This window comes from Nuphar pumila, chromosome 10 (assembly GCF_984573655.1).
Source record: "Nuphar pumila chromosome 10, dmNupPumi1.hap1.1, whole genome shotgun sequence".
NCBI classification, from domain to species: Eukaryota; Viridiplantae; Streptophyta; class Magnoliopsida; order Nymphaeales; family Nymphaeaceae; genus Nuphar; species Nuphar pumila.
Window position 1 is genome coordinate 117,028,944 of NC_143258.1, and position 27,386 is coordinate 117,056,329.

The 27,386-nt window shown below is 38.6% G+C and overlaps 1 protein-coding gene across 1 annotated transcript; it reads right to left on the minus strand.

Moving 5' to 3' along the window:
* Positions 1-13,352: 13,352 nt before the first annotated feature.
* On the minus strand, positions 13,353-16,709 carry LOC149828045 (uncharacterized protein At1g76660-like). Its single transcript, XM_090018328.1, has 3 exons — positions 16,111-16,709; positions 13,928-15,167; positions 13,353-13,785 (listed from the first exon to the last, which is right to left on the minus strand). The coding sequence occupies exons 1-3, from the start codon at positions 16,228-16,230 to the stop codon at positions 13,601-13,603; spliced, it is 1,545 nt and encodes a 514-aa protein (XP_089874454.1). The 5' UTR covers positions 16,231-16,709; the 3' UTR covers positions 13,353-13,600.
* Between the last annotated feature and the right edge of the window lie 10,677 nt (positions 16,710-27,386).

Sequence of the window (27,386 nt, forward strand, 5' to 3'; positions counted from 1 at the left end):
CTTAAATATTTATGAAAATTTTAAACTGTCTTTTTTAAATATTATAAAAACCTACCTGTGTGTCTGATCAGAAAATAAAAAAATCAATTTGTATAAAATAAAGCATATAGAAGACATTGGTACAGTCAGATATAAAGAAAACATGGAAAAAACTAAATGTTAGACAGCTGCTACCTACTATATATATATATATATATATATATATATATATATATATATATATATATATATATATATATATATATATATATATATAGAGAGAGAGAGAGAGAGAGAGAGAGAGACCTAGTAATCATCTGACAATATTGAACGTCAACTTTGTGATGGGTACCATTGGGGGCTCTGGTAGGAGCACGTCACCTTGTGTTGGGACTTTGCAGGTTCAAAACCCAATGGTATAGTTGTATAACTGGTAGGTGTCTGCCTAACCCCAGCTTGCCTTTCAAAAAAAAAAAAGACTTTGTGATGGACAATATGGCCCTCAAAAATTAGTGTTACAATATTCCTAGACACTTGTTCTGATTGTCTAAAAAATGACTAAGCCTTGATCCAATGGTTCTCAAGAAGCCTTGAAGGAGAAGCCTTGTCCTGGTTCCGATTTGGAGGTTGCATTCTTTCCTTGTGAATGCTTGTCGAAGAAGATCAGAGCAAGGTCGTGCAGGAGTGGAGATCACGCCTCCCTGCGATACAGAGTACCCTATGGCACCCAGACGCAGGAGATGGTGGACATGAGATAGAGCCAGCCGAGGGAGTTGCTCTGCCTCGATGCTGTGGCGAGGACCGTCCCCTTCGAGAGAGAGCTGAGGAGGCACCTCAGTTGGAAGACCTTCGGCTTGCTGCTGGATCACCACCGAAAAGGAGGTGGCTCAACTACCGAAACAGGCTTTCAATCTCGATGTATGATCTTCACCACCATGGAAGCTTCGTGCCACTGCACCACCGACAGAGGTCGATGATCACCACCCGAGGTCTGCCCACCCAACAAAAAACTTCTGGCTCCGCCACTGATACGATTGGGACCAAGTATTCAAAAAGGTTTTGAAAGCCCCCATATTCAAGAGATTCTTTAAGCCCCGTATTCACTCGTGGTAAACTAGCTAAGATACGTAACATCATATCATCATCATCATCATATTTTGCCTTGTAAAAATAGGCAGATATAGTATTATTCTCCTTTTTCAATTTCTGAAGTTGAGCCTTTAGTTGTTGAACACGAGATCTTGAGTGTGCGGCAGATATGCGCTCGAGGAAAGGAAGTGTTTAAGCCCACAGTCTAGCCAAAAACTGTATTGGTAAGAGAAAATAAGATCCAACTAAAAAGAAGTTGATTCATCCTCTACCAATCCAGATAAGTAGAATTTTTAATCAGTTCATAAATAAATTCAGGCAGATCTACATATCCCATCAAATTATAACTTTTAAAAAGTGAGATGAATTATGCCGCCCATAAAAAGAAAGTTGTCGCAAAAAAATGTTAGAAGGCTAGTTGGCGCATGAAGTGTGGGAAAAACAAAACCCAAACCTGCATCATGATGTTATTGTTGTTGGAGTCGTCTGCCACCATGAATAAGCACTCTCTGGTACCAAGTTAAATTATTAACTTAAATAGTCACAACACTCAAAAGATCAATGTAACATGGTTCAACTCGTAGCAGTGAACTGTTTCTCTCAATCTCTATTTTTCTAGGCTCCATTTGATATATAAAATTATGTTACATGATAGTAGGGATGGGATGTAGTATACCTTAACAATCTCCTTGAATATAGGAACTGACTTAACATTTGGATTACATTTCATTGTATGTAAATTTGCAGGATCGGCTTTGCCTTTATTGGATTGAGTTCAGCTGATCTTAGCCAGATCTAGTTTCCCCCTTGTGCTAGATGAGTATCCCAACGTCCTTATGATATGGATCTATGCTGGCCTTATCTAGATCCAGTTTCCTTATTCATATGATCTGAAGCATCCTTAACACACAGTATCCTTGACACAAAACTCAAGATTATATCAAAGATGTTATGGGACTCTCACATAAGAGAGATCTCCCACATGAGAAATCGGTTGTCAATGATACTCGTCCAAGAAGTTGGGTCCCAATGAGACTCCTCCGAAACGTGAAGTCTTGAATCATAGTCATCTTGTACGTGTATTCTATATAAATGTATATCAATAGAGCTCTACCCTCACCCAAGAGAAAACGTTGAGGTGAAGGGTCGTGGACGGAAGATCATTCAGATCAGAACCACGTTAAATCATGTGTAGTGCGTAATTAATTTCTTTCTTTACTCAAATCCGTGCTCATTTAGACATTAAAACATCAAGCACCATAAATTGCAAAAGTAACATCAGTCCGAGAAGGCAAGATCAGGAAGCCGAAGGTTGCTAAGTTAAAAAGTTTCAGGTTAACTAAATCCTGATTCAATATCATACTGATCAAAAAGAGAATCATCAAGATTGCATCATGACCAATGGACAAAAGTACCCCCCTTTGAATCCAAGCTGCCCATGCCAAAATACAAAAAATCCGGCATATACGGAAAATCTATATAAGCATCCAGCTAAAAACCCCAAAGTGTAGTGTCAATTGCAGCTACATTACGTCCATCAGTTTGATGTGAAACTTGACAAACCCGATGTTACTGTAATCATGCTAGAGAAATAGAAAGACAACTGAAATTTAACATCAATAGCCACATACTGAGCTAACAGTGTGTAAAAACATAACACTGATGAAGATGTCAAAATGCCAAACGATGGAAGAATTCATATCTGATGGTGTTGACAGGAGCTTCTGATTGATGGCCGTGAAATAATTTACTAACCTTTTCTGTTGTCAAGATTCTTAAATAAAAATAGCAGGCATACGTGGACATATAATAAATCTATACAATCTCTATGAAAAAATTAATCATTTATTGAGCTAGAGAATTGAACTTCAATCATCAGTTGAGTCAACACAATGAGATTAGTTAGATTACTCTCTTAAGAGCCACAGATTCAAATATGTGGCCAGTGTGCTGGCAAACGAAAAATAGTTAGCAGTATGTACCACTAAGATCAGGGAGTTTCAAGACTTATAGCATATGCATATTTGCATGATTCAAATCAATTGCATATGTATCTTATCCATATTCAACCAAAGCTCCAAATCAGTTCATATTTGGAAGAGGTCACAAAACTGTAACATATGGCATTCCGCTCTAAATTTTTTCGGGAATGTATTCTTGCATTTATCTATTATTGATAAAAAAATGGATAAGAATTCTTTAAAAAAAGTAGCACCATCCACAAACTACTCAGCTGCACCTGAATTTCAGTATGCGTAACAATTCCCAAGCCCCACCCCCAACCACTCCACAAGTTCTGGTTGAATCCAATCAATCAGTTTCAACTGAAATTTAATTTAGTTAAAAGTAATTAGATTCTGTTGGGTAAAGTTATTTGTGGACCGCATGATATATATCAAAAGCTAATAACTACTTAAGCCCTATGTATTGTTAGAATTCCACCTTGGTACCTGTATTAAGAAAACGAGAGAGAGAGAGAGAGAGAGAGAGAGACGAAGAAAAGATTACAAGAGGGGGGCTGCGGCTGTCATGATCTCTTATTTTAGAAATCGTGACCTAATGGCTATATTAATACACTGAAGTTTACATTGTGGGTCGGGTCGGGTCTGGTGTAATATCCGAACCCGAATACAAATAAGAATACAGGCTTATACATGAATGAACTCGGGTCTGGTAAAGGATCCAGACCCGAAACACTGTTCACCTTTTTCACCCACCCTCAAGTTGATCATGGTTATGGACCATGAACAACTTGCCTTTAAGCATCCAAAAATGATCCTTTGTTAACCCTTTCGTAAATAGGTCTGCAACTTGTCTCTCAGTATTGACGAACTTAGGCTCAATCTCTTTTTCTTCAACTTTTTGTCGCACAGTGTTGGTCAATCTCAATGTGCTTAGCACGACTGTGATGTACTGGATTGAATGACATGTTTATAGCACTTTGGTTGTCACATAGCAAAATAGTGTGGGAGATCTTTTCTCCTACTTCAGTTAATAGATGTCTGATCCATGTGGCTTAGGCAAGATCTATACTCAGCCTCAGTACTTGATCTAGCAATAGCCTTTTGTTTTCTACTGCTTTAAGAGACTAAATTTCTTCCAATAAAGGCACAATATCCTGATGTAGATCTTCGTTCGTCAGGCCCAGTCTGCATCACAATATACAGTGAGCCTAATGTAGATCTTCGACGTCTCAGTGTTCTCAGACATCTCTTCTTCTTGCTGCACATAATCTGATGAACATACTTCATTGGAGCCAGCAAAAAGTTCTGAACTCAACCAAGAATAGTAAACTTTAGTTGGTATATTCGTTGCATCAGCTCTCTCATCAAAATTTTGTTTATTAAAGACATTTCTTGAGATTCTGATACGTTTGTTGGTGGGATAACACCTATATCCTTTGTAGTCATCTGCGTATCCCACAAACCTACACTTTTGGGCTTTGTCCTAAAACTTGTTTCTCAGGGACCGATCAATATGCACATAGCAAACACATCAAAAAACACGCAGATCATGATAACTAGGATGAGCTCCAAAGAGACAGTGATAATGAGACTTATTTTCCAAAACGACCATGGGCAATCTATTTATCACATGCACGGCAAAATGAAAAGCTTCTGTCCATAGGTTGATGGGAAGATTGCTGTCACGAAGCATACTCATGGCACTTTCAACGATATGTCTATGTTTTCGTTCAGCAATCCCATTTTGTTGAGGAGTGTGAGGGCAGGACACCCTTCTTCCTATTCCGTTATTTCGAAGAAAAGAAATAAAATCATGGGATGAGAATTCCCCACCTCCGTCACATTGGAAAAATTGAATGGACTCAGAAAATTGATTTTTGACCAAGGAAATAAAACTTTGAAACAAAGAGAAGACTTCTGACTTATTTTTTATGAAATATATTCAAGTGTATAGAAAATAACTATCAACAAATATTAGATAATATCTGCTTCCAGACCCAGAGACAATTAGGGCAGGTCCCCACATCAGAACAAATAATCTCAAAAGGTTTTGAAGCTCTCTTATTAATGGAATGGAAAGGCAATACATGACTCTTGCATAAAAAACAACTAGAACATTTATGACTACTCTCATCCCCATTAAGACTTTCTTTTGGAATGAGATTATTAGAAACAAGTTTCTCAATAAAATGACTCTCACAATGTCCTAACCGACTATGCCATAAGAATGGCTTATTACATTCAGAGATACTAAAAACACTGGCAGAAGGGGATGAACACGACTCTAATGAAGGCTTCGAAATCAGGTGAGCAGGGTGAACATCATAACATGGAGCTTATTCAAAGACATATATATTGCCTTGTCTCTTTCCTTCAGCGAATGTTTCCCCCGTGCATAGGTCCTTGACCTGCACAAAGAAGAGAGTGAATTCAACTGAAGCATTATTATCATCAATAAGTTTGGAGACAGAGACAATATTTTTCTTAATGTCAGGAGCATGAAGAACGTCAGAAAGAATAAGAGTGAAATGTAACATGGGAATGACAGTCTTTCCAACATGAGAAACAGGATGGTGGGATCCGTCTCCAGTGACAATCTTACAGGTTAGAAATTTTACCTGCATCGCCGGTTACATGAGTTGCTGCCCCTGAATCGACAAACCATGTGCCTTCATCACTCTGCTTCAATTTTAACTCTGACAAAGCAGATATCAGCAAATCTTTAATCTCTCCATTGTCTCTGGTATTTGTGAACTTTCTTTTGGTTTCTGTCTGCGGACCCTTTCCTTTATTCTCTGGATTATGCCAACAATTCGCCTTGATATGCCCCTTGTTACAAAAGAAGCAAGTAAGAATGTATCTTGGTCCCTGCGCATGAGCTGACATGTTTGGAGTGGGAAACAAACCATGCCCTCCATGTCCACTTCGCCTTGTCTTCCTCGTCCCCGTCCTCTACCATAGGTCACTCCTGTGGTCAAAACTTCTTGAGTATTTGGATGATTATGAGTTTCTTCTGAGAATCCCTTCAGAGTCATTTCATACTGGATCAATTTGGCTCGTAGCTCATCGAAGGTAGGAAGAACAAGAAGGCACAATAATAGTGACGTAACTATCATATTGTAGTCAGATCCCAATCCACTCAAAGTTTGTTGCACCATGTCATTATCATTAACGGCACACCCTATAACTGCAAGCTAGTCTGTGATGGTCTTTATCTTGTTCAAATATTCCATGATGGTTATAGAATCTTTTCTTAGCAACTAAAATTCCCTTTTTAGAAAAAACACCCTTGCTTGAGAAACTTGTGAATACGTCTGAACCAGTCGTTCCCAGAGTTGTAGCGCTGTGCAGTTATCAGGAATGACAACGAGAATCTCTTGAAACAGAGTTGATGTGATGTATGCAACAATTGATTGATCTTTCCTTTCCCAATTGAGAAATTCAACATTTTTGACATACATGATTGAACTCGCCCCTTGGTCATCTTTTTCTTCTCTCGGGATAAATTCTGGTGGGACTGAAGTGGTTCCATCCAGGTGACCTAAGAGGCCTTGGCTCCTTATGAAAGGAATAATTTGTCTCTTCCAAATCAAGAAATTTGAGGTGTTTAACTTTTCAAGGTTGAGAAAACTTGAAGAAAGGTTTGATTGAAAGTGATAAGAATCCATTGAGAATGAGAATCAACAGGAGCATCCACAAAAAATTCTAACCCCCCCCCCTTTTTTTTTGGAACAGAGGGTCGTAAATTGTCAGAATCGGAGGATGCAGGAACCAATGTTCAACTTATGAAAACTGCTATTCAACGACATGTGAAAAACACCTTCACACGTTAAATATATTTGCAGAAATAAGAATCAGGAAGCAAACTATACAATAAACATGTATTTGAATGTGCAAGTACGAGGATAAGGTTGGACACAGGAAGATCGAACAGACAAGCAATAAAGGAATGTCAAACAGGCAATATCAATAAAATGAAATAGGGATCATGATTGGTCTGGTGTTTCACGTGAGTCGATTTCAGCAATTCACGTGAAACACAGCCACTCCTTTTACGGTCTGGGTTCACGTGAGCCTCAGATCCAAGAGAGAAACAGTCCCACTTGAGGTGTGGGTGCATAGAATAATTCAGGAAAGAGAAGAAGAATGAGGGAAGAAGAAGAGTAGATAAGGGGAGAAGCGAAAAAAAAAACCTCAAAATTCTGATTGGAGGTCAGAACTCCTGTTTAGAAGAGATGAGGGCTTCAGATTGGGTTGTTGATGGGTTCGGCTGAAGAAGATGAAGAGGACTCGCTGAAGGATCCCGGCCTTTGATGGTTCGGCTGAAGAAGATGAAGGGGACTCGCTGAAGGAAGAAGATGAAGACATGCTAAACTCCGATTGTCGCACCTGACAGAAACTTTTTCTAGCCCTTAGACAGATCTCGGCTCTGATATCATGTTAGAATTCCACCTTGGTACCTGTATTAAGAAAACGAGAGAGAGAGAGAGAGAGACGAAGAAAAGATTACAAGAGGGGGGCTACGACTGTCACGATTTCTTATTTTAGAAATCGTGACCTAATGGCTATATTAATACACTTAAGTTTACATTGTGGGTCAGGTCGGATCTGGTGTAATATCCGAACCCGGATACAAATAAGAATATAGACTTATACATGAATGAACTCGGGTCTAGTACAGGATCCAGACCCGAAACATTGTTCACATTTTTCATTTGATTAATGTAATTTGGCTAATTATATCATTTGATTAATGTAATTTTAACTCGGGTTAAAATTTGAGGAAGAGCAAGAATAATAAAAAGGAATATTCCTTTTTCTTCATATCCTTATTTTGGTTTGCGTTTCAAAAATAAAAAATAACCTGTGATGAATATGAATTGGGAACAACAATCAACATAATTAAAACTTGCAATGATTGAATTTTTTAAAAGATAGCATGAAGAAGCGGGCTATGAGAGAGAGAGAGAGATCAAAAATTATCATATTTAGATCTACTCTGGATGAGAACAAAAAAAAAATGAAGAATGCAACCACAAACATCACCCCTTCCTTTTGACCCAGTCAAGCCATTTAACCATATCTGTTGGTCGTGCTATCAAACTCCACAAATGGTGATCATGACAATCCTCTCCTACTTCAACCATTATTCTACCATACCAACATCCCACCACTTGCACAGATTGAATCTTATAAGTCTTAATCTCCTAAAAAACCAACTTACAATACCAAATCAAACACCAGATAAAGCAAGAGGAACAAAATAGAAGACAGCTTCCTCTAGTATTCCATGTATTCTGGTAATATGACGCATGGTTGGCATTCTCAGAACTCGGTATCGGATCGGCCACATCCAACTCAGCGACTCGGGTAAGTCAACTCAGTGACTGGGACGAGTCACTATGTAATTTAGAAGCTTTAATGTTTTTCACTTATAGAAAAAGAGTAACCTGTATTTTATAGGTAAGAAATAAGATAAAAAAAAAAAGCGAAAAATCGTGATTGGAAAACAAAAAGGAGTTAAAGTTGAGGATTGTGATTGGCAAATGGAGTGGTGGATATCTAAGAAGCAATTAAAGGAAGCATGCTTAATTGGGTTATACTAAGTTTATTCAAAACAATAATTAAAAAGAAAAAATACCTAAAAAGTTGTCAACTACTTGCATCCACAAAACTGGAGTTATTAAAAAAGGTTGAAAGCCATCCTTAACTGGGCCTAAGGGATAGTGCCTAACGTTTTAAATCGAGCTGGACTTAATTACAGTTAATTAGAAAATCAAACTTTCTAAAAAGTGTGGACTGCATGCAAGGAAATAAGTGAAGTCATTAAAAGAATGTATGTCTAATTGGGTGTAAGGGTGGTACCTAAACATATTTAAAAAAAGTAATTGAATTTGTTGTTGGAGTCTTAAAAAACTCAGTCAACTTAGCCGAGTTTCAACTAACTCGGACGAGTCAGAATATGGACTCCACTGAGTCTAGACCTAACCGAGTCCTACTGTTTTCTGACTTGGTTAGGTACCGGAACGAGGCAACTCGGACGATTCACGATTTGACTCGCCGAGTTTGCCAACCATAAGAAGTGCAATAAACACAAACTCTACTTTTGACTAGAATAGTAATGACTTCCTTTCTGATGGCCCTTGCATATGCATGCCTCTATAAGTAATTTTTTTTTCCAATAGGCATAAATAATCATTCACTGACCAATCAATCCTACATGTATTTGAGCACATATTCTTTGAATTTTGCCTTGCATGTATTGTATCCTTTTGCATTTGTAAATTGTCTTATAAATTGATGTTTGTCATAAGAAAGACCTAATTGAACATACTTGCAAAATTTTCTCAATTCAGCAGGCATTAATATCTTCTGCATTGAACAGGTAGTAAACCAAACATGATAAGTGTAATCATGAAATATGGAATTAGTATTAAGTATTAACACAAGAAGCACTAACATAATTTCAGTATGATCAACCATGAAGAATCTACTCAACCTAAGAAATGGAGAACTCCGTTAGCCTATGAAAAAAGGTTTGTTTTCAAAAGGGATAGCATATTAGGCAAAGGTCATTGAAATAGGAGATTATACTCTCTCAATAATGGAGTATCCAAGAACATAGAGCAATGCATGTCTTTCTTTGATTTTATGGAGATATGTATGAAGGAGTAGTAACCAATGTCCGCACTTGTGGAGGGGTGTCAACCAATTTTCCGATAACGGTTGGGTTACATCAAGGATCTGCTTTAAGCCCTTTCCTATTTGCGATAGTGATGGATGAGCTTACGAGATCAATTCAAGAAAATGTACCGTGGTGTATGTTGTTTGCTGATGATATTGTTTTGATTGATGAGTCTAGAGCTGGGGTTAATGCTAAGCTAGAATTATGGAGACAAACATTGGAAGCTAGAGGTTTTAAGTTGAGTAAGAGTAAGACTGAATATATGGAATGTCGGTTTAGTAAGCAACGAAGTAGTGATGGGAGTGTAGTGAAGCTTGGTGAGCAAGATATACCGGTGAATGATTATTTCAAATATTTGGGATCCATCATTCAAAAGTATGGAGAAATTGATGGAGATGTAAATCATAGGATAAAGGTTGGGTGGATGAAATGGAAAAGTGCTATTGGAGTGCTGTGCGATCGTAGAATGCCATTGCGGTTGAAGGGAAAGTTTTATAGGACGACTATTAGACCCACTTTACTATATGGTACGGAATGTTGGGCTGCCAAGAGACATCATATTCAAAAAATGAGTGTAGCTGAGATGCGGATGCTTAGATGGATGTGTGGAAATACAATAAAAGATAAGATTCGGAACGAAGAGATACGTAAGAAGGTAGGTGTTGCACCCATTGAAAATAAGATGCGAGAGAATCGTTTACGGTGGTTTGGACATATTCGGCGAAGGCCTAATGATGCTCCAGTTAGAAGGTTGGAGAAATGGGAAAATATATTAGTTAAAAGAGGTCGGGGTAGGCCTAGGAAGACTTGGATGGAGATGATAGGAAAGGATATGAATGCTTTGAACCTCACCGAGGACATGGCGTTGGATAGAAATGATTGGAGGAAAAGGATTCATGTGGAAGACCCAAAATGAATTTCTTTTTTGGTTCATATCGCTGACCCCAATTGTTTTGGGATGAAGGCGTAGTTGTTGTTGTTGTTTGTTGTTGTTGTAGAATATCTTATCAAAAACAAAACTGAATATTTTATAACTGAGAATTCTGTTTCAAGGTTTCCATCATGGAAGAACAGTTCAGAGATGATAAATTGATCAAAAAGACTCAGTATTAAGGTCAAGTCAAAAATCAATTACTGAAGGCTGCTTCCTATGCTTTGTTTGATCCAGACTCAGGAGTGCATTATGCAGCAAGGTTTCCATTAAGAGTGGATGATGTTGCAGATCATCTTTGATTTCATTGTCTTTGTGCTCTCAGAGACATCCATGGAACATTTGCACCATCTCAAGGAATGAGTTGATGCTGCTTTCAATTAAAAACGTAACAGCTGGGATTGATGTTGATTTCAATTTCAATGCTTAAGAATTTAGAGCAGAAATATCCCTTTTAAGAGTACCAAGAGATCCAAGAAAATTGTGTGGCCTAAACAATTGTATGATGGTAATGCTTGTTTTAGTCTTCCATACAAACACTCAGTTTGAATTTGTAAACTTGTCTTATAAAATCTTGAAGTAAATCATGAAATTCTTTCAATTTCTTGCTGAAGTAAATTGTGAAAATGGGTCTGAGTATCAAGAGCAGATTTGGTTCGACCCCACCCATACCTGTACCCGTACCGGTACCACCAGTGTTGTCAGCTGAAACAATGTTACATAGCCTCCTTCTATATGGCACTACGATATAAATCAACTCAGCTATTGTATGATTGGGACCATCATGATTACAAATAAATCCTCACATTATTGAATTAGCATGACTTCAATGACATGTTGACAAATGTCCAGATAGAAGACAAAAGAATAGAAGACAGACTGGGAACTATTTCATCAGAACCCCTCTTCTCTTTTCTTCTCTTCCTTTTTTCCTTTTTTTGAAGGGCAAGGATGAACCAATGAAGAATAGAGAAAGCATTGATCAACTGTTCTCGTGATTAAAGGAATTATGGTAACGTAGAAACCTTGAGTTCCGTTCCTAATATCAACAACTGCAAAATAACTTGTTTCTCTGATATAGGTATCCCCTTTCTTTCATTCAATAAAACAATAGATTTGCTGTGAACTGGGTTCAGCAATGAAGATGATGATATAAATAAGATCTTTGATACAAGGCTAATTTGAAAAAGACACAAATTAGTGAGAAGACACGGTTGAGAATGGTGAAACAGGGAAAATCAGGAAGGAACAAGCAACCAAAGAAACAACTTTAATAATACCTCAAAGATCCAGTAACCTGGTTTATGTGAAACGTTGAATTGAAAATAAAGTTTGGAAAAGAAAGATGTTTAGAGTGGAAAGTGGATCATGTATGCAACTTGGATGTCCCATTCTCCTTTGTTTGTCAAGGATAATACAATTGTGGTAGAGTACTGGGTTGCCCTAATATAGGTCAAGTGTTAGTCACCAATGTTAGACAAGAATGAAAAATGGAAAAGGAAAGCAATCACGTAAAAACACATGCTTTACACAGCACTATGGACCAAGTCCCCAGTAGAACGACCATGTACAGGACACTTGCCTAATTTGTATACACCATATTTGAATTATATTTTGTTCTTATTAGTTGTTGGCTCATTACATAGGTGTCTTTAGGAGCCCTAATTGTATTAGGTATTTGTGTACTGTCATGTTTATGTTAGTCCTTGTTCTGTGACGTCATTTTAATGGTAATTTTGGAATTAGTGCATTGTACAGTTGTTAGTAGTCATTTTATAAGCTAATGGGTTTGATGCCATATTTGATGGCAACACTGTAGTTTTTTCCATTTTTTGTACTATATCCAAGTTCTGTAAAGAAAATTTATGTGTTACCTCACACAGAAGGTCAATAGGGGCCACGGTTTTCCACTCCCTCAAGGCTGCTACTTCTCCATTATAAAAAAAAAACAGTTTATGAATTATTTACAAACGAATGATAAGCATCAAGTGTCTAATCACATGATAATTCTCACATTTGCATCTACATCAAGTCATCAATTGCTTCAAAAATTTTCCAACTGGTAAATTCTCCTTTAACCCCAACTACGAGCAAGTGCTCGGAGAATCCACAGAAGGGCTCAGGTCAATAGTCAAGCAAAATCTTGCTTATCATAAAAAGCCAACAGCATTGCCAGAAACATAATTCCATGAGATTTCCTTTGAAAAAAAAAACAAGAGATTTTCATAAGATAACAAGCAGGAACTTTTAAGTCCAGTAACAACCAGTTCTTGCTCTTTTTCAAGAGATCACAACTGCAAGTGTCATTATTCATGACAGTAACCAAACTACATAAGATAAACATATACTTTACTCATTTGAAGGACTGTTCAAGATAAGTTGAGCTGAGATTACTAAAGACAGTCATATCATTTGGTTTGATCATTTGCTACATGCATACTGAGAACCATTGCCTGCTCAACCAAGAAAGAAGAGTCTACGTATAGATTCATAGTAATCATACAGATAAAAACTTCATGTGGCCTAATGTCAATGTAAATAATAAATCCATGGGATTCAGATAACAGAATAACAAGGTACAGATGCATGAGTACACCATAAATTTGATGGGGTATATCACATTTCTAGAAGTAATGTATACCAGCTCGATAGCCCCAACTAAATGCATATTATAGCAAGTGAGGTGCTCCACAAATAGTCTATCTTAAGGAACCGAAATAGCCTTATCAACATAAAAGGAAAAGCAGGAATTCAGTAAAATACAATTAACCCCTAGATGCAGACCAGTTGTTTCTGCAGTAATAAGAAAAAGGTTAGTTTACTGCACTCTTTGGAGATAATTTCATACAGATTACTATCCTGAACTTGAAAATAAAGTAACCTGCCAATTAGTACAACTAAGCACACCATTTAGTGATGATTGGTTAGTAGATACACTGCCATGTAGGGCGTTCACTTCCATTTAGTTCTTTCCCCTCCAAGTTCGCATTCTGTTTTGGGGCTTGATAAACCTCCCAGGTTTCTTTTGTCAATGTCTAAACCCCCCTTTGATGGAGATACTTCTTGGCAAACCGTAGCCTGGTTATTTGAAGCGTTAGATGCAGAAATATCCCCAATCTGTTTGCTCGATCCAGGATCTGAGAAAGACAGAAAAAGGTACTTTAGCATTGTAAATCATAATAAGAACATCATTTTCTAACCAACCAGCATTATTTTCTCAAAAAGATAGTCTCACTTTGAGATCACTTTGGCACCTTTAAGATCAGAAAAAAGACTCACATGCACATTCAGAAACAGAATTGTTCTGGATTTCATGATTGCCACCATCTCCTTTTGTGTCCTGTGATGAATTGCAAATTTCAGTGCCCACCAAATTTGGACTTGCCACCTGCATCACTTCATCTTCAGTTTTCATGTTTTGTAGCGCACATTCTTTAGTATATGGCTTACTGGTAGAAAAGGGTATCATGGTGAAGGATTCATCTAGTACGTCTAAAGGCTCCACATAATGAGGTGCAGTAATAATTTCATCTGCACTGAAACCAAAGGATGCCCTGTATGCTTCAATCTCCTCAACATCTGATTTGCATGCTTTGCTGTGCCTGTGGTGGGCGTTCCCGCCATTAGAGTATGCATCTGCTTCCCTGGAGAGACTTAGCCTCCCTCCACAGTGAGGATAGGAATATGGTTGTTGTGCCTGGTCAAGATAAAATTGTGCTGATGTAGCAGGGCAAAAGAAACTAGAATCTTGAGATAGGATGAAATTTCTGGATGTCGCAATATTGCTCCCAAACAGCTTGGAGGACTCATTCTCTGGGAAGAACATGTCTTGAGCAGCTATTAAAGCACTCCAGTGAGGAGGGAACTCTTGTTCTGGATAGGGTGAAGATAACCCATCAGTGGAAGGCCCCGACTTTGGAGAAACAAGATGGCTGGCAGGACTCCCAGGATAGAGTTGGTAAGTTGCTTGAAGATCACTAGCAGAAACATAGCCCACTGATTCATATGGAAGATTCATGCCATCTTCCTTGCTCGTGCCTTTTAAATCAAGTGACGATGAGAGTAACCGCGCAAAAGGCACATCAGGAGATGAAGGAGTGGTGAGGTGAGCCAACTCTGGTGGAGGTGTGAGCGGGGCAGTAGAAGGTTCTGTAGTAAATGTGGAGAAAACAGGTGGAGATACCAACTGGGTCTCGTGAGCGTACGGACCTGTTGTAAACATAGTCGATGAAGGTCCACCAGGTGAACAAACGTTTGCAGACAATGACAGGAAACAACTGGGAGACTGAGCGGTTGAAGGGAGGGCAGAATTGGTGAAAGATGCTGGAGAGGATGGTGGGGCTAGAAGAGAAGGCACCAGTGCTGTAGACTGGGCAGAGATGCCTCCAGGCTGAGGCCCATTAGAACGGTTTCCAGAGAAGTTTATGTCTGGAATGCGAGACGCTGGAACAACACGCTTCCCTCCTTTCTGTGAGCCAAAACAAGAGAATCCACCCCAGCAACCTAGCCATCTCCTTCGCTGCCAAGCAATGTAAAGGGATACGAGTCCCATTAATAACTTTAAGCTCAAAACACTGGGCTGGATAAGCACCAGTTACCAGCAGCAGCAGCAGACACACAATCCAATGGGGTTTTGCTAAAAGATAAATGAAATTAATCTTTTTAGAAAAACGCAGAATAGCAGAAAACATGCATCAAAAAGAAGAAGAAAGAAGCAGAATTTCTTGGATCTTCATTCAAGCATAGCCACAGTTTCTCGGAGCTGATTTAAAAGAGTTTCGGGTAAAATTGATCAGTAACCAAGTAATTCAAGGGAAGGCAAGTCAATCGGATCTGCAGATGAGAAATCGGTTTGTCAATGCAGTGGCCAACACAAGCCATTGCAAAACAGAAATAGAATGGATTCAGATGGTATTCCGATTTCCCATACAACCGCCAGATCTGGATTTGAGACCAACCACTTGAACGAAAATGCATTCCTCAACAGTGGAGAATCCAGAGGATGGCATATGCCAAATTTACTCGATCAAGAGCACAAGCCTTTGTTTAAGCAGCAGTAAATTCGACGTCGTTATGCCCTCTGATTAGACAATGAGGAGAAGAACCAAATATTCTAGTCCTCCTAACACACGAATCCTTCATGTTTTCAGCTGTGGTTTCTGGACCCCGAGGGAGTACAATACACGGGGCCAGACCGTCGTGACCGACTGCGACGAAGGCAAGCAGCACAAGTAAACCCTAAAAATCCTGGCGCATACATCAGATCCCCTCTACATTCCCACGCAACCTTTTATGCAACAAAAAGTTGGAGAAGAGAAAGAGGGGAAAAAAGAAAAATTAGGAGTAAATGCCTCAGAAGCATGTTGGGGAAACACTAGATCTACCTCCCGGTGAGAGAATCCGTAAACTAGAAAAACAAGGGAGAAATAAGTGAATGGAGGAGGAGGAGGAGGATACCCTACCCGTTCAGGAGGGGGAGGAGATGGGAATCTGGTGTCGGCCGAGCCAACGGCCGTCGCGGCAGCGCTAATAGAGGTTGCTCCGCCGTTCCTGCTGCTCATTATTCCGCCATTGCTACCCATCTCTTCTTCTTATCTTAACTTCACTCCGCCTGCTTACCTTCTCCCTTCACATCTCAGAGAGAGAGAGAGAGAGAGAGAGTTAAAGAGCCTCGAGCAGAATGTACGCACTTGCTCTGCCTTAAGGAACGCCAGTAAGCTGAGCTCCGAAGCAAAACAAAAAAGGGGTGGGGGAGGGGTTGAGTGTCTGATTCTTCAAGTCGGAGCGGTGAGAGGAGTGCTTTAATATTAGAACTGACAACTGAAAAACGTAGAAGGAAGGGAGGAGAGAAGTAGTAGAGGTAGTAGAAGGTGCGGCGTCTAAATCGGAGCTTTATCGTTCTTCTTTCTCCCACCTCCCCAGGCCCCTCTTTTTCTACTTTCTTCCCATTTCTTTTCTTTCTTCGTTGAAGAGTGCCCCCACCATTTTCTCTCTCTCTCTCTCAACAGGTGAAGATGCCGAATGAGCTGCTCATGGTCCCGCCGAGTGTCCAGTCGCCCCTGCTCGCACGGAGAGCATGGTCGGGGTTTTCCTGTGCCACTCATCCGTAAATGCCCTCGCCTCTCCTTCCAATTTACGGAAGAAAAAATACATGATGACCAAAATACCCTCGTACAGCGCAAGCTCTGCAGTTGAGTTGTGAATGACTGAGCGCAGGTCCGTTGGATCATATAGTGACAAACGTATTTTTCGACAAATTCTCGTTTTTTGAAAAACTCGCAAGAAATTGAAAAATTCTCATAAATCTGGTGTGTGTGTTTTTTGGCAAAATCTCGGCAATAAAAAAATAAAATACGAAATTATTTTTTATAAAATAATATTAATAAAAATTATTTAAAAATAAAAATACATTGTTTTTTTCATGATAAATAGCCGTTTAAAACATAAATATCATATTTAAATCTCGCAAGAAATTATCGTTTTAAACTTTCAGGCAATTTCTTGCAATATTATTGCTAAATTTTTCATAAATCTCATAATATTTGTCACTATATGTTGGATTAGCAATTACTTGTGCTTTGCTTAGTGATTTTCGTAGCAAGCGCATCTAGGGATGTCAGTGGACCTTGGGGAGAACATGTTCCGTCCCCCATTTGGATCGGAGATAGATGACATGAAACGGGGATGAAGGCAACAATGAAAGTTAAAATCAAAACTACTGCAGGGATGAACTTATCCTTTTCCCACCCTTTGATCCCGGCCTTGCCTCGCCCCAAGCCATCTCCGATCATTCTTTAAAGATGACAGTAGACCGAATAAAAACTAGGATGTCGACCCGTTTGGATCAAGAATGGAGGACGTGAAACAGGGATGAAGGTTAAAATCAAAACCCATGCAGGAACGAAGGATAGGATTTTGAGTAGGGGGCAGAGGTGATGAAGACCTTGTTTCCCACCCCCGTGAGGAGATTTAGCAACGGTGGCATAACCGGGAAAATTTACTCTTTTTTAGTTTTTTTGGGCATTTCGGTTTATTTTGTAATTATTCATTATTTAATAATGCGTCGTTCTCTCTCTCTTCTTAAGCAAGCAGCCGCTCGTGTTGTGCCGTGGTATTGACGTTAAAGCATATTTACTAAAAAAAACCTTAACATTGGTTCAAATGACAAGAACAGCCTCACTGACTGTCCGAGCCTCTAAGTTTCTAACCCTCGACTCCAGATCTCGGGATAACTGGAATCACGAATGAACCAAACAACACAAGGGCCACTGAATGAAACCATTTGGACAATGAGCCTTTAGATACAAGTAACATACAATACAAGCCTTTGGAAGGCTTGAATGGATTGCTAAATCGGACATGGACCTACGCACTGTGTCTAGTCATCAATCTTCACATGTGGTCAACATAGATGGTCAATCTCGAATGCAAGTGGACGGGTACGTACCTCCAAGTACCATCACATCGACACTCTCCTCTTCATTTCTTTTATCATTTCCCCTTTATCATTTTCTCCTCTTCATTTCTTTTCTTGGCATGGACACTCTGAACATCATTTGCAGCATCACCATCATCTCAAGATGCTGATGTTCACACTAGGGTGAACGAAACGAAACCATTCTCAATGCTCCAATCCTCGAAAGATTTTCATTCTGCTTTCGTTTTTTCTTTTTCAGTTAGGATGGAACGCAAAGGCAAGGGTCGTTGTCGTTTGGGGTTTGGGGGCGTTGAAACCAAGGACGAGCCTTTCTCTTTTTCCCCGTTGGCAGGGTCCCACTCAAAGAACCTATGTCAGGCGTACACGTATACGCGTGCGTTTGCTCGTGGAACGAGGCTCGGTTTTACCAAAGGCCTACCTTTCACCAGATGGGAAAGGGCCCCGTCTGCTAGGGACGCCCTTTTCGTGGGTCTTGTTCATAAAATTACGTAAATGCCCATACCCTAAAAGTAATTGTCCCGTGCTAAAAAGTAAAGGTGAAATCGACACTCCTGCGTTTGAATGCACTCTTCTCTTCCGTTCTGAAATCTTACGATCCCACGTAGGGATGGCAGTGGACTGGGGGCGGAGGACAAGGTCGCAACTCCCGCTCCGTCTCAAAATCCAGCCTTTCATCCTCCCATTAGGGACGGCAGTGGGGTGGGGCGGGGCGGGGCGGGGGACAAGGTCTCCACCCTCATCCCGCCTCAAGATTAGAACCTTCATCCCCAGCGGGGATGGATTTTAACCTCCACCCCCGTTTCATGTCCTCCATTCCTGGTTCAAACGGGGATGAGGTGGGGCAGGGCGGGGAAAAGGGTACGTCCATCCCCGAACATGGATGGATTTTAACCTTCATCCCCGCCTCCATTCCCGTTTCATCCCCGGTCCAAACAGGGCAGGGCAGGGCCCCGCTTTCCCCCGGTCCACTGCCATCCCTACCTCCCATCCATCCATCTCTGCACGGGTTTTGATTTTAACCTTCATCCTCGTTACATTACCTGTCTTCTATCTTAGGTTCAAACGGGGCGAAGCTTGATTTTCCCTCGGTCCACTGACATTCCTAAAGAAAGATAAGAGACGGAACAGGGCATGGCAAGGCGGGTATTGAGACAGAAAAAAGCATAAGTCCATCCTCGCACGGGTTTTGATTTTAACCTCCATCCCCTGTCCGAACAAAGCTAAGCAGGGTGGGGCTCCATTTTCCCGATCCACTACCATCCCTGATCCCACGTTAAGAACGATTCTTCAAAATGGGGAATTGGAGATCTGGGATCTCCGTTTGCGTGATGGCCAGAAATGACATGAGCTACTATTTTAAATTATTCATGTGCATCTCTCAAGTCCACCAAAAAAAAAAGAGGAGTTAAATTAGTATTTCAATTGGAACTTCACGTATTTTTGACTTATGGACAGTTTGGGTCATATCATGACGGACGTAATATGATCGTTTCATTTAGTAGTACCTTACATAACCTTAATGTTAAGAACCAAATCCAAACCTGCAATGGATCACTAAGCACCAAATTAAAGAATGAAATGAAACTTTTATCATGTCTTTGATTTTCAATTTCAAGTTTCAAAGATAATTTGATTCTTTGTTAAACAAAATAACCTTAATTTAAAGTTGCTTACGAAAATGATTAATCAGACAATTTAAAAGGGACCAAAGCTCGTAGTAGAAACAATAAAATCTATGGAGAAATCAAACATTACTTTGCTATGGAAATCTTCAACATTACTAACCCAGGATTACATTACAGTAGCTGTGATAGAGAGAAGGCAGTATCTATCCGCATAAAAGGTGGGCAACAGCTAGGGAGTCATTTCAAAAGCATGAATAGACCAAGGTTCTTAAATCACCAATATCGCTCTGGAACTGATTTTATCTTCTTCTTCGTTTTTTTTTTTTTTGAGAAATGGATTCACTTAGTGGACGTTCGATTCTTTCCCATATATAACCTCAGAAAGCGATTCTAAAAGCCTGAAATCTCATGTCCAACACGGGTTGTCCTGATTTCAAATCCCTTCAAGTTGAAGCACCCGAACGTAACCTTATTGAACACATTTCGTGCCTAGTAAGTATGACATTCGAAATGCCAACTAGAATCAAAGCCTGGAGTGTGTGGACTCCTCGAGTACACTCTCACCACGAAAAAATGAATTAGGTGGGGGAGGGGAGAGTCAGGATCGGGTGCAATATGATTGCACAAAAATTTATTCACTAAGCACTCGATCGCCGTCCATTAAGTCTTGGGTCCAACACCTGACAGGCCTGTTACCATGATGAAGGGTGATTAGGTGCTTAATGCACAAATATTTGTGCAATCATATTGCACGCACGTGTAAGCAGTTTGAATACGTGGAGGACATTTCCCCGTTACAGTTTTGGACGCTCAACTGTCCGTCAGCGGAACGTAACGCTCTAGCTTTTCTGCGGGTGCCAGCGTGGTTGCCACGTAAGCAAGCTAAATAAATAAAAAAGAAGGAGCCATGTGGGTCTGAACGTGCGTGCACATGCTTGACGCCTTGACCGTGCTGCCCTACAGCACCATCTTCTCATTTTCTTAAATGACTAAATTAACCTTATTTATTCTCGTTCTCTTTTTCTATCCCCCATTCTTTGGCATACCAAAAATGCCCTTATCTTTGCCCTTTAGGAAAAAAAGAAAAAGGCAAAGCCACCGATATTCCATTTTTTTTTTTACTTTTGAACTTTTATTATATATATATATATATATATTTTTTTTTTTACACTTTTTATTTTTATTCTTTTTAAACTTTTTTTCGTCCTCCTCCCCCACCCCCACCAGGACGAGCCTCCTTTTCTCATGGTATCCAAGGAAATAGTAAAAGTTGTGTCCCGTAGAGCATTTACATCTCTCTGGAGCCCTCCAGTGCTGTGTAAGCCCCATCCCAGCTTGGCCCTTAGGGTTGCAAATGGATCGGATCTAAAATTGATCCGATTTTTCAATATATTTTGCGATCCAAAATCTGAACTGTTGGCCGGATAAAAAAGAGTCCAATAAATCGTGTCAAAAGAAAACGATACTAAAAAAGTGGTGATCGAAAATGCTAATTACAAGTTCTACTCACTAACGGGGGCGCCCCTTGTCTAGCAGGAGCAGCTAGTGCACGTTGCAGGTTCAAAACCCAATGGTATAGTTGTATAACTGGTAGGGGTCTGCCTAACCCCAGCTTGCCTTTAAAAAAAAAAAACAAGTTCTACTATTGGTCTATACCGCAGGAAGGTGATGTTATTAATCTTGGGTTGCCGCCTATAAGAAAGAGGGTGGGTTGTCTCATCCAATGTTGTCTAGTTAGAAAATCGATATGATACTAACCTGAATCGGCTAATTTTTTAATAAATGTAAAAAAAATGCTTAAAATTAATTTTTAATATTATTTGAATGGTTTTAACATGTGTCACGTTTTGACTGATATGGAATATTTTTAATTATTTTTTAGCTGATTCAGAACAATTCATTTGAGAATTGATATGGGCCGATTCAAATGAATAGTTGGCCAAACAATTCAATAACCGATACGATTTTGACGACATTGGTCTTCTTTATCAAAAGGCAAGGTTATATATATACTACAAGAGCTTGCTTTTAATTGTAGCATGCAAAGGACAATAATGGAGGCATTAGGAAAATCTTGCTAGGGTGTAAAAAATGGATAATTTCACGCATGGGGGCATGTAGAAAACTCTACGATTGAGGTTTGCACCATATTGTCCTTATTTAGGAATGGAAACAGTCCGGATTCAGAACAGCCAAAAATTGCAAAGAGTCCATCCTAGATCCGACCCATTTCTTACACCAAGCAAATAACAAGTTCGAAACCAACGGGTAGCGTCCTTTGCTGCAAGGTTGAAGCTGGGTGTACTCCTACGTGAGCGTGAGGGTTTTACTAATTGGGAGTCAGCCAATGTTCCGTCCGTCCCTGATGGGGTTTTCCCTTGGACTATTAAAAAAACATGTAGCCTAATTAACTCGTCTCTCTTCTTTCAAAAAATTAAGTCATATATATCTCTCTCTCTCCAAAGTAAAATCTTGAGTTTTTTTTTCGTAAAAGATTTTATGATTTTCTTATTATTTCACTCTTTTAATACTTAAAGACATAGTTAGTTAAGTAGGAGTGCCAAGCATTACTATGAATTAGGGGTGTCAAGCGGTCGGGTTTATCAGACCAAACCCTATAGGGTCTGGGTATGGTGATAAATAAGAAGACTCAATTAAGACCCGGGTGTGAACTCACAGTTCCGATTAATATATAGACCCGAGTATAGTTTGTGAATTTTTATACTAAACTCGGGCCCGACCCAAGTTTCGATTAAGACAATTTTTTAATGTATAAATGATAAAAAAATATTATTTTATAGGGTATGGTTCGGGTCTGGTTCATGTAGTTCTTATCAGGTTTGGGTATGGTTTCTCTTATAGTAGACCCGATTAAACCCAGGTTCAGACTTGATACCATACCCAAAAATCTGGTCCACATTTGGTTCTACCTAGATCTGAGCCAAACCCAACTCGATGACACCCTTACTATGATTCATACTTTTGATGAAACTTCAAAACCTATGTAAGGTTATATGGCCATAAGGTGATGGTTGGGGGTTATTAATGGTCACTATGTTTAAAATGCAAAGAGATGTGACTCTTGGGGTTAAAAGGATTTCTACTAGGGATGTGTGCCAAACTTGAACTCTTTACAAGATTATAAATGCAGTGGAATAGTATGAAAACATACGGTTACAAGAAAGGCATTCAAATTATAAGTGAGTAGAGGTGTGTGGATCTTCCTAGCGATTTCGAGTGTAACAGTGTATACTTCACCCCACAGTAATTTTGCATCTGAGCATTCAAGTGCTTACATTGGTATCAGAGTGGGTTCGACAGATCTCTGACGATGCCAAAAGCAGTCTGAGCGTGTGTGTGTGTATTGACACAGGAATCGAACTCGATCGATCTCGGCAAAAATAAGAGAAAGAATATTTTAGCAAAATAAGGTTAGTAGAAAATTTTGTTTTCTGACAAACAAACACTGAAAAGAAAAATCATGTTTGTGAAAGCTAAAGGGAGCTTGAGAACATACTATGTCTGAACGGTGGTAAAAGTTCTCACCACTGGTTGCCCTAGTGTCACCGAAAAACCAAGTGTCTATGGATTCATCACTGGTTGCCGAAGAAGGTAAAACATTCAAACTCGTTTCCTCGATAGCCAGATACCACTAATTGAATAGTGGTAGTTGATTACCCGAAAAGAGGGAAAACCCTCATTTTTAAAGGGAGAAGAGGAAAGAGGGGAAGTTGCCAAAAATCGGTGTGTCAAGAGTGTTAAAACTCTTGACAAAAGCCTTCTTTGTCTGGTTTGGCCTTCAAATTAACAATAACAACGCTCCATCAGAAAATCTTTTTTTTTTCGTCAGATTAGTGGCCGAATCGGACGCCTATGGTGGTCGCTGGTGATGGTGAAGACTCGGTAGTAGTCTATCACCAGATCTGGCCGTTGGTGACCAGATCGGACATCGGAGGTCGAAGAACCTTCTCTCAAACATCATCGCAGAAACACCTCTTTCACGGTAGGGACTCATCGCCAAAGAAGAGGAACATAAAAAAAAAAGTGGAAAAGAGAAAAAGGAAAAAAGGGGGAAAGGGCTTCTACTTTTGTCAATGATACCTCGATCCTTGGGCATCGTTGGACAGACTGCCATCAGTCACCAGAGGAGGTAGTCGAACCTCCTCATCCCTCATCTCTGTCTTTGCCATCTGCCATCGCAAGAGGTGGTCGGTGACTCAGCAAAAATCTCGCACAATTCAAGTTGCTCACCTTCCTCTGCCATCGACACTCCTCCGAGCAAAGGTAGCTTTGATTTAACCCAGAGGCAATGGCTCACCGGAAGAAGCATAGGGCTGCCACCTATTGCCGGAAAATCCCTTGCCGCTCCAGCTGTCGTTCTTCTCTTTCAAAGAAAAAAAAATGAAAAGGAAACCCTAATCGGGTTTTCCTTTTTCATTTTTTTTACTTATAAGCTTTTACTTAAAAAAATAAAAAAATATTTCAGTTTGGAACTGAAATTTTTTGAAAATTCGAAATCAAGACTCATTAATAGGTTGTAAATTTAGGCTTTTCTAAAAAACAGTTTTTCTGTTTTTCAAAAATTTCTAAACAGTATCTAAAATTTTCAATTCAACTTAAAAAAATGGATTTTTTGTTTAAGGTTCTGATATATAAAATAGTACACTGTCTTTTCTGAAATTATAGAAAAGTGGTTCTCTTCTTTTCTATTAAACTCAAAAAAATTTATGTTTTTGTTTTAGCTTAGAAAGACTTCTGCTTTTTTTTAAATTATAGAAAGGTGGTTCTCTTTTCTGATAAACTCAGAAATTTCAGATAGTGTTCTATTTTATTAAATTTTTACATAGTAAATCATCTAATCTTTTCTGATATTACAAAAAAAGGTTAAAAACTTTCTCTTTAACTCATAAACTTGCACAAAAAAGTTTATGTGCTTTTACTTACATAAAGCCTCTTCTTTTGTTTTCTAAAATTATAGAAAAGTGGTCATTAGTTTCTGGAAACCACCTAGTGCTAAAAGTATTTAGAATTTAGGATTTTTTGTATATATTTTTGCATATTTAAATATCTTATTACATGCTAAACTTGTTTAGAATGATCAAAACTAGTTATATTTATAAATATTGGTTGAAATAAGCTTTATTAATTTTAATATTTGTTTATAATTAGAAAAATGATAAATAAAATAGTCATGGTTGAGTTGTCCAAAATTAAAAAACTCAATGGGACAAATTTTGGAATGTAGAGAAGGAAGATGAAATATCTATTAACACATGACATGACTCTATATGTATTGAGTAATGTAAAATCTTCACTAACTGATAAATCGAGTGAAGAAGAGAAGAAAGCTTATAATAAGTTTATTGAAGATGATCAACTTGCTTGAGCAACTCTTCTAACATTTATGCAAAATGACCTCATCCGAGTATTTGAAAACTTTGACAATGCAAAGAGAATGATGGGAGAAGTTAAAAAGAAATATGATATGACTTTAGAAACTCACATTCAACTTCTTCTGGAGCAATACAACTCATGCAGGATGAAAGAGTCAAACAATATAGTTGATAATGTGAATCAAATGTTGGTAATGGCTAAGGATTTAGCCATAGCTAAAAATGATATTCCTAAGCAAATGAAAATCTCCACCATACTAAATAGTCTTCCTCCAACTTGAAATATGGTGTCAATTGCCATGAGATTAAACCAGAAAAGTCTTACTCTAACTAAACTCTTTCTATAATTAGCCCTTGAGCAAAAGCACATGTCAAAAGATAAGAAGAGAGAAGTCATGAATACCAAAAAATCCTTTCTGGCAACCTCTCATAAGTTCAAGCCTAAAGGCATGTTCTTCAAAAAATTTAAGAAGAATGAAAGAAGCATCCAGTGCAAATCAAAAACTTCAAGTCTGCAACCAGAGGATCATGTTTTTCTTACGAAAAAGTTATGCATTTCAAAAATAATTACCTAAATAGAATCAAGAAAAAAATCCAAGAAAATAAGTAAATAAAGAACAAGAAATAGTGTGTATTGTGTTTGAATCATTTATCACAGATGGTGATCTTCTAGAATGGTGGATTGATTCAGGGGCGACGCAACATGTGTCTAAGTCAATGGAAGAACTCATGGAGTTGAAAGAGCTAAAGCCTGGAGATCAAAAGGTGTATATAAAAAATAACACATATAGTGATGTGGTCGGGATAGGGACCTATAGGCTCAAAGTAGAAGGGACTAGTCTCCTACTAACAAATATACTTTATGTACCTTCCATGAGAAGGAATCTTTTAGTAGTAGAAGGGCTTTGAAATCTGCTTTCGATATGACAAGGTCACTATTGAGAAAGATAGAAATGTAAAGCTCAGGGGTTGCTATGATGTTGACCATGGTCTCTACCATTTAAATATAACTCTTATAAATAATAAAATAAATATTTTTGGTTATATTGATTGTACAATTAATGTCGATGCATACTTATGGCACTTAAGGTTAGAACATGTAAATGTCAATAAAATAAAAAGAATAATTCGCATGGGATTATTACCTTCTCTTAAAAATATAGAATTTGAAATATGTGAATCATGCATATCAGGTAAAATGACCAGAAAACCTTTTTCTAAGAGAAGTAGATCATGTGACTTACTAGTTTTTGTACATACAGATATATGTGGACCCTTAACAGTAGAAACACATAAAAAGAAATCATATTTATAGATGACTACTCAAGGTATGGATACATATACCTAATCTATAAAAAATCTGAAGCTCTAAAAAACTTTAAGGTATATAAACATGAAGTTGAAGGATTACTAGGAAGAAAAATCCAAGTTATTAGATCTGATAGAAGGGGTGAATATAACTTTGAAGAGTTTAAGACTTTTTGCAATGATAATAACATAACTCTTCATACAACTATGCCTTATACACCTCAACATAATGGTATAGTAGAAAGAAGGAATAGAACATTAATAGATATGACAAGATCTATGTTGGCACATGCAAATCTCTTCAATAAATTCTGGGGAGAAACAATTTATACTACCATGTATATCTTAAATAAGGTTCTTTCTAAGGTTATAGAGCTTACACCTCATGAGTTACGGACTGGCAGAAAGCCAGATTTGAGTTATTTGCCAAAGTGGGGGTCACCTGCTCATGTGCTGATTTCTAATCAAATGAGAGACAAGTTAGATAGCAAAACTATCAAATGCATCTTGATGGGATACCCAAAAAGATCAAAGGGATATCGTCTATATAATCTTTAAAAGGGATTTATAGGGAGTAGAGAGGTAGAATTCTTGAAAACAAAAGAAAGCAATTTTGATCCTGAAGATGATGGTGTCTTTCTAGATATCATAAATGATCTTGGGGTACCTACTCAAGAGTTAGAGCATAATGATCCAGTTGTGAATAATGAGCAAAACTCATAACCAGTAATTGGACAGAAAAAAACAAGAACTCCTTCATCCTATTTGAATGATTATTATACATTCTTGAGTGAGGAATTACACTATTCTATGCATTTGGATAAAACTCTTGACAACTTGAGTTTTGAAAATGCAGTTGCTTCAAATGAATCTTAACTATGGAAGGAAGTAATGAAAGATGAGTTGGACTCCATAAAAAAGAATGGAGTTTGTGAACTAGCTACACTGCCTAATGGATATAAGGCAATTGGTAG

Coding starts and splice junctions, on each gene's coding strand:
- LOC149828045 (XM_090018328.1), bottom strand. CDS start 16,230: ATGGGTAGCAATGGCGGAATAATGAGCAGCAGGAACGGCGGAGCAACC. Junction 15,168..16,110: donor CTCCTCCCCCTCCTGAACGG/GTAGGGTATCCT, acceptor ATTGCTTGGCAG/CGAAGGAGATGGCTAGGTTG. Junction 13,786..13,927: donor TTCTGTTTCTGAATGTGCAT/GTGAGTCTTTTT, acceptor TGTCTTTCTCAG/ATCCTGGATCGAGCAAACAG.